Source organism: Lactuca sativa, chromosome 1, assembly GCF_002870075.4.
Source record: "Lactuca sativa cultivar Salinas chromosome 1, Lsat_Salinas_v11, whole genome shotgun sequence".
Lineage (NCBI taxonomy): Eukaryota > Viridiplantae > Streptophyta > Magnoliopsida > Asterales > Asteraceae > Lactuca > Lactuca sativa.
In genome coordinates, this window is record NC_056623.2 from 146,897,213 (window position 1) to 146,905,610 (window position 8,398).

The 8,398-nt window shown below is 39.6% G+C and overlaps 1 protein-coding gene across 1 annotated transcript; it reads right to left on the reverse strand.

The window, feature by feature from the left end:
* Nucleotides 1-745: 745 nt before the first annotated feature.
* Nucleotides 746-2,405, reverse strand: LOC111891853 (uncharacterized). The gene is made up of 5 exons (XM_023887913.1): nt 1,977-2,405; nt 1,752-1,872; nt 1,592-1,661; nt 1,363-1,498; nt 746-1,270 (listed from the first exon to the last, which is right to left on the reverse strand). The coding sequence occupies exons 1-5, from the start codon at nt 2,403-2,405 to the stop codon at nt 746-748; spliced, it is 1,281 nt and encodes a 426-aa protein (XP_023743681.1).
* Between the last annotated feature and the right edge of the window lie 5,993 nt (nt 2,406-8,398).

Genomic DNA, 8,398 nt, shown 5'->3' on the forward strand with positions numbered 1-8,398 from the left:
AAGAATTAAAATATTTTAGTTAATATGTTAGAAGTTCCAATCTAGCTAATATCATTTATAAATTATAATTATAAAAATACTCGTTAAAAATAAGTAAAAAAACTTACATTGTCAAATGTACTCCAATTTCGTTCACAAGGTGAAGCACTACAAGTTTGACTAAGAACCGTGATAGCAAACTTTCGTAAGATAGGTGTATCTATCCCATAAGAACGCCACCATATATCTACATTTTACAACAAAAAAGTTCCTAAGTTAATAAAAATTAAGAAATAAAAACTTTTGGTTACATTATAATTTTTATACTTACACAATGCAACTTTTGTCATACTCCTTTTAGCAGCTGGGGATCCAAATTGTCCACTTAAATCAATGTAGAGATTCAATTCTTGTCTCAAAGTATCATTTTCATCTTCATCGGGAACAAGACAGTCAATAGCAACATAAAGTCCAGTCATAACCTGTTTATTGGCCTCATATTCCTTTGACTTATCTCCATGAAAAATTGTAGGATTAAGGAAACACCCAGTTGTACATTAAGTCATTCACTAAAACGTTAAAACCAAATAATTGCATACTATTTTAAATTAAATTAATAACTAATAAGTAAAAGATTTATACCTGCATGTAAGGGATGAAGAAGTTGGTCATTACATCTTGTTTGAATGATAGACAAAATTCTACCTACTAGTCTTTTTTTGTCATTATTCCCATCATTTAGATTTTTGCTTATTTGATCTTGTGCTCAACTCATCGCATCATATATGTACCCCATGCACGGTCTTTCTTCTGTGTCAACCAAACGAACAATATCCACTAATGGAGCATATATTTGGCAAGCTAAATATACACCATCCCAAAAAGATTGCTTTGATACTATCTTCTCAACTTTCTTTCCAGGAGCTTTCTTTGCAAAGTCACTTTTTCTCCATTGCTCAGATACAAACAAAACTTGGACATGGTGTTGATTCTCATGGACACTCTGTAAGGTGTAAAATTGGGTAGCAAATCTAGTTACACAAGACCTGTGCAACTCTCTATTCTTTGTCAACTTTTTCATCATATTGAGAATCCTTCCATGGTTATAAATATAAACCACAATAGCTCTTGCTTCATTCAAAGCGGTCGCGATTGTTGCTTCTTTCTTCCCAATATCTTGTACAATGAGATTCACACAATGTGCTGCACATGGAGTCCAAAATAATCTTGGATGTTGTTCTTCGAAAATATTTCCTGCAGCTTTGTAGTTTGAACCGTTGTCTGTAATAAACTATAAGAAATAAAAAGAACATAATTAATAAAATGGATAAAAAAAAATTTAAAAAAACTAATAACTAATAACTAATTAGAAACAAATATTACCTGCACAACGTTTTCCTCTCCAACTTCTGCTATCACCTCATTTACCTTCTTCACAACATATTCAGCATTATGTATATGCTCTGATGCATCAATCGACTTTAGAAAAACTGTACCAGTAGGACAATTGACTAAAAAACTGATCAAAGATATATGCTTGCCATCTGTCCAAAAATCAGACATAATGCTACATCCAAATTTCTTCAATTGTGGTCAGAACGAATCCACAAACTTGTGGGTATCTTCTAACACGTCCTTTAACAATGTCACCTGCATATTATGATAAATTGGAGCCGGCGTGCCTAACATTTATATAATTAACAAAACTAGTAAATATAAAAATGTTAACAACTTAACATTAATCAAATAAGAAAGGTAACAAAATTGATTACCTCTTCCATATTCTCCAATGGCATTGATCACATCTTGGAAACCTTCATCACATACGACATTGAAAGGTAAGCCTACCGAATAAGCCCAAACTGCAATCTTTTTCCAAGCTACCTTCTTCAACTTCTCTTTAATTGGATTATTCTTATCCAATGTAGTTTGTTTTCCTTTTCCATGGTCCGGCATATAAACATCATCAATAGGCCTCGTACATTACTAGAACTTACAAACTTTCTTTTTGTAACTTGTGGTTGTGGGGTATCGTCTTGCTCATCATCATTTTCAGAAAGGTCTATAGAACTTGTTGATCTAAGTATTTCCATTGTTCTTTGTCTTTCCTTTTTTTTCTTATCTTTTTCTTTCATTGATTCAAGCACTTTCTTAGTGATCTCCGTAGTCACATTAGGGCAAGCAGCTACATTTCCTCCTGTATGAGTGAGGTGTTCTTTTAACCTTGTGATCCCTCCACATACTCTCTTGTTACACAAGGTGCACCAAATATTTTGTTTTTTTAATGGATCCTTTTGAACTCCCCATTCCCATGCCATATCTTTATTTGCACTTACACTAGTTGCATTGGCATCTGATCTCGTATTAGTAGTAGGAGTGGTGGTGGTGGGCGGATTCACAAAAGCATGTGAAGAATTAGCATCCATATTGGTCAATTCACAATTGATTAAACCTGTTTCACAAATCACAATCACATGTTATTACTCATTATTATTCATTAACAGAATAACTACTTAATGTTTGATGTTCCTATTTTCTAAATCTTAACAGATTACATCAACATGAGTACACAAATTGACAAAAATAAATGAAATTACAGTGTGTATGTCTCTACTCTTTACTATCTAGAAAATAAAGCATTAAAGGAAAAATTGACAAACATAAATGGGCAGTGGAGCTTTTGCCCATACATGTTCCATTGAAATGATATACAATAATTCAAGTGGGTCGATGCTAATGCTGATGCTGTTGGAACTCAGAAGAATTAAAGGAAATTACATATCTCTACTCTCTAGTCTTTACTATCTAGAAAAGAAAGCATTAAAGGGAAAATTTACATACCTGATGCTGTTGGAAACTTGGAACTTGCAAGCCGATTAAGGGGAAGGGAGTCGGACTGTCGGAGTCGATGTTGTGGACTGTGTGTGGAGGTGAGGAAGTCGATTGAAGGGTAGTGAAGGCCAAACTCGGAAGAAGCAGCCTCGCAGTCGCAATGCGCAAGTCGCTTCGTACTTCTTCGTCTTCGTCAGAGCTCAATTGCTCAAGCGGTCAAGCCGTCTTCAAGTCACGAACTCACGATCATGTTTTTAGAATAATTCTAATTAGGTTTTTCATTGGGCTTTTCAAAGTAGCGGGCTCATTAAGAAGTGTTTTTTTTGTTGACAAATGAATCAAATGGGCCATATGTATTAGAAATAATTGAAATATGCAAGAAAATAAAAAAGCGGCCATAGCGGCGCTATCTCGGTCATTAGAATACATTAGAATAGCGGTTAATTGCGGTGAATTGCAGCGCAAATTGCGGTACAACGATTTGAAAACGATAAGTTGAAAATAGCGGTTAGTGATTATCGCGAAATGCTATAGCGGCGCTATAGCACCGCTATAGCGCGCAATCGATAGCATAGATCAAAACACATCCGAGTCCTTGATTGGATGCATCGCAATAGACAATGAAGTCTTCTATCCCTTCGGGGAGGGATAGTATCGGGGCGGTGCACAAGGCTCGTTTGAGCGTTTGGAACGCTCTTTCCTGTTTCTCTTTCCAGTCAAAGGCCACGCCTTTCTGGGTCAGGGTTGTAAGAGGTTTCGCTATGCTGGAGAAGTTCTGAATGAACCTGCGATAGTAGCCAGCTAGACCTAGAAATTGACGAATTTCGGTAGGTGTCTTTGGTGTTGACCAGTTCTCAATGGCTTTGATCTTGGAGAGGTCCACGTGTATTCCCTCTTCACTAACTACATGGCCCAAAAATTCGACTCGCCGAATCCAAAATTCGCACTTTTAGAACTTCGCGTAGAGCTTCTTCGATCGCAATGTTTCTAAGATTTTACGGAGGTGTTGACTATGTTCTTCCTTACTTCGAGAGTAGATGAGTATGTCATCGATGAAGACGATGAAGGACTTTTCCAAGTAAGGGCAACACACCCTATTCATCAGATCCATGACTATTGCGGGCGCGTTAGTTAATCCGAACGGCATCACTACAAACTTGTAGTGCCCATAACGAGTTTGGAAGGCTGTCTTGGGAACATCCTCCTCTAACCCTCGTAACTGGTGATATTCGGATCGTAGATCTATCTTCGAGAAGTAGTTGGCTCCTTGAAGTTGATCAAACAAATCGTCAATGCGGGGCAAAGGATAACGATTTTTAATGGTAAGTTTGTTGAGTTCTCTATAGTCGATACACATGCGAAACGATCCATCTTTATTCTTGATGAACAAGACCAGTGCTCCCCATGGTGAGAAACTTGGTCGAATGAATCCCTTCTTGAGAAGTTCGTTAAGTTGACTGGAAAGTTCCTGCATCTCAACCGGTGCCAGACGATAAAGAGATTTGGCTACTGGGGTAGCTCCTAGCACTAAGTCGATTCTGAACTCGACTTGGTGCTGTAGTGGTAAACCAGGAAGTTCTTCTGGGAATATGTCGGGAAAGTCGCGTACTTCTGGGATTTTCTGGATGTCCTTCAGTTATTGACTGTTATCGACGACGTGTGCTAGGAATGCATGATATTCCTTTTGCAAGCACTTCTGGGCTTGAATGCACAAAATGATACGAAGGCTCGTACTAGGTTTGTCGTCGTAGATAATTAAGGTTTTGTTGTTAGGAAGCTTAAGATGAACTGCTTTTTCAAAGCACAAGATGTCGGCGCGAAGAAGACTCAACCAATCCATACCGATGATAATGTCGAAACATTTAATTGTGACTGGCATGAGATCTATCTTGAAAGTATGGCCATCTAAAGTTAAGGTACAACCTACGTATATGCAGTTTGTACTCTCTGTTTTCCCGTTAGTCATTTCTACCGTGAATGAATTATCTAATGCACATGGTTTTTGTTTAAGCAGGTGTGCAAATTTGTGACTTACAAAACTTTTCTCGGCTCCACTATCGAAAAGTATGCAAGCATATGAGTTATCGAGGATGAACGTACCAGTAACTATCGTAGGATCAGCTACTGCTTCCTCGTGGCCTAAGGCCATAACTCTTCCTACCCCTCTAGCCATTCCTGCTTTAGGGCAGTTCCTCTTGTAGTGTCCCACCTCGCCACAACCATAGCAAGTTTGGCCCATACCGGCGTTTCGGACCAGGGCGGCTTGAGCTGTTGGAGCCTTGCAGTAATGGATGGTGTGCCCCTTCCTGTTGAAATTAGATCAGAACATCTCCTTGCAAGGTCCGTGGTGGTGGAAGCTGCATTTGTTGCACTTCGGAAGAGTTCCAGCATAAGTTTTTGCTGGTAAGGGGTTCATAGGGACAACAGGAGTCACTGTGGCAGCATTGATCAGCACAAGTTGTTGTTTATTGGAGGATCCTTGCGAAGCCCCTCTTTTCCTCTTTTTCCACCCCTTCTTGTTGTAGTCAGGGTTGGACTTTTGTGGTACGGGTGTAGGTATTGTTGTGTTCTGAGGTTTCCGGTGATCGATGAGAGATTGCGCCAATTGCTTGGCGCTATCAAAGGTAATAGGCCTGGAAGCAATCACACTTGACTGGATCTGGGGCGACAGTCCCCAGATATATCTCTCGATCTTTTTGCTCTGGAGAGCAACCATATCAGGGCATAAGTTTGCCAAATCACAGAACCTATTTGTGTAGGTAGTGATGTCGGATCCAACCATTTGCAGACCCCATAATTCTTGCTCGAGTTTTTGTATTTCACCTCGAGGGCAGTATTCTTTCATCAGCATGTCTTTCAACTTTTCCCAGCCGATGGAATATGCCACCACCAAAGTTAGATAGTTAACATGGCTATTCCACCATGTTAGTGCTCTGTCAGAGAAGGTACAAGCGGCAAATTTGACCTTGTTGCTCTCCTGGCAAGCACAGATTTCAAAGACGGATTCCATCTTTTCAATCCATTGTCTCAGCACCATAACACCCCCAGTTCCATTGAAGCTGCGGGGTTTGGCGTTAGTGAAGTCCTTGTAGGTGCATTCCCGAGGGTGTCCATGGCTTTCGCCGTGGTTCGAGGGAGGTGCACATGTTCCCGATCCACTAGGGACAGGAGCGTTGATCGCTGACATAGCAGCTGCAACTGCTGTTGTGAAAGCTGCCTGGAACATGTTTGCATCGAAAGGATTAGGTGGTTGAACAGGTACAAGCGGTGGTGGAGGTGGTGGTATCAGTGTTTCGTTGTTTGGGTTACGCCTTGTACTTCTGCGTGGCGGCATCTTTAACTGTACGTTTAAAGGATTACGACATGGATAAGAATAAATGATTAATGAATGTGTCACATGGACTAACTCCCCATAGTCCAACAACAGAATGAATAGAATTATTACATGAAGATAACAACATTTAGATAATAATTTCCATTAGATTAGATATCTGTCAATAATACTGGAATTACAGATGTAACAAGTTCAGGAAAATGGCCTAGAAGTAGGCCTTACATCAACCAAGATGGAAAATTTTGACAGAATCAAGACTATATCAAGACCTAACAGGTCTAGGATTTATACAGATAGGAAAATTAGACCAAAGTTTTACATAAACTAGGTTATATCCAAAAGATGAGTCGACGAGATTCTATCGGCGACGAGAGCTACTTGCATGAGTCCTCGATCCCGACAGTAGACGTTCAATGTCCCTTATACGCCTGTCCGAACTTGCTTGTTGAGCTCGAAGTTCTCTAACTTCAGCTCGGGCTTCAGCAAGTTCCCTCTGCAGATTTGCATTGCGGAACAGAGTCCTTTCATGAGCAGACTCTTGTTGGCGAATGTGGACAGTGTTAACACCAGATTGGCATCAACTTCCAAAACTTGATTGATAGTCGCCTGAGCCATGATCGTGTTCCGAGAAATCCTACGTAGCATGATTGGTAGGACTCTATCAGCAGAACCTCCTTCAATGAGATTGTAGAAACTTCGTTCTCTATTGTAAGGAATGGACTGACCTTGTTCCTGACTCCATTCAGTCAAGTTAATGGCCCACAAGGGTGTGGCTCCTTGAAACACAGGACGGGGGTTCAGGTTTGGGTTTTGAGCAGCTGGGGGTAGGTTGTTGACTTCTGGCTTCGAGTCAGAACTATCGGAAAAACCCTCAGCATGGTGATCATCCAAAGGGATTGGGTGATCATCTTCTGGTTCTGCCTCTAGCCAACCAGCATTACCTTGGTTTGGGAAGTACGGATCGCCGTGGTGAAATCCAGCCATTTTAATCTACGCGAGAAAAGGGATTATAAGAAATAGCTAAATAGATGAACTGACTAAGATAATTACAGTAAGACCAAATACCCCTATGATATTTCTTTATTGTTGTGCTGGTAAGTTCTTAGACTTGTTGCCACATCACAAACATTCTTGGGCATATGCTAATCACTCCTCGGACCAGCATAATTGATCAGGCTATGCCATTCCCAATACTGACCATATATCCCCAGGCTTACTTGTGATATTCAACAATCATAATACTTTTGTTCTTGTCATTGTGACACTGATTTTAGTATGCATGCAGGCACGTATACTTACTTAAATATATTATTATTTATAAGTATAACTCTTAGACAGAGTGTTTTAATCCCCATGTATTTATAGTGAGTATATCTTTTATGGGTTGACATACTATATTCACTATAAACCTAGCTCTGATACCAATCTGTCACACCCCAAAACCACGAACAGCGGAAACGTTCAGGGGTGGAGGACGTCATGTACAGTATCACAACAGTGTAATATAATAAACAAGCAACAACATCATCCATTGCATTATAAGTAAAGTTTTAATACATGTGTGTTCTTTCATTGTAGTAAGACACCAAAAATATACAATAAAAATAAAAGACGAGACTTTTCTGCTCCGTCTTCTCAAAACCTGGCCTCCGTACCTGTCTACTGATGACCTGAGAATACAAGTTATTTTGAAAGCGAGTATCAGCTTTAAAGCTGGCGAATTCCTAAGTATATAAGTGTGATTGCCTTGCTTGCTAAAATCTGTTTTAGAAGTCATGTAAACCTTTAAGTGAAAATGTTGATGTAGGTATGAAAAACCCTAGAAAATCCCTTATTTTCTATCAGTTTGAGATGTAGTCTTCTACCAAGACCCGAATGTTTTGTAAGTAAAATGATAGTTTTTCCTTTGGCTGTTTAGTACTTAAGTACTTAGTCTAACTCATCATTTATGTGAAAGTATCACAAATTAAAGTAAACAGGAAAATGTACTACTGTAAGTGTTATCCCGAGGTACTAGGGCTAACACGACGAATGTAACTGTTATCCCGAGGTACTAGGGCTAACATAACATATATAAGCTAATGAACATCCAAAGATTGTCCACTTGTCCTCTGTAGCAGCAGCAGGGCGGAGGACTGGTTAGTCCCTGTAAAGGTACTCCTAGTATAAGTAATAATCGTAGGCATCCGTAGATGTTCATCACCCACTGTTGCTAACATATGGGTTCCGGAATGGTTAGTCCCGTACGTATAT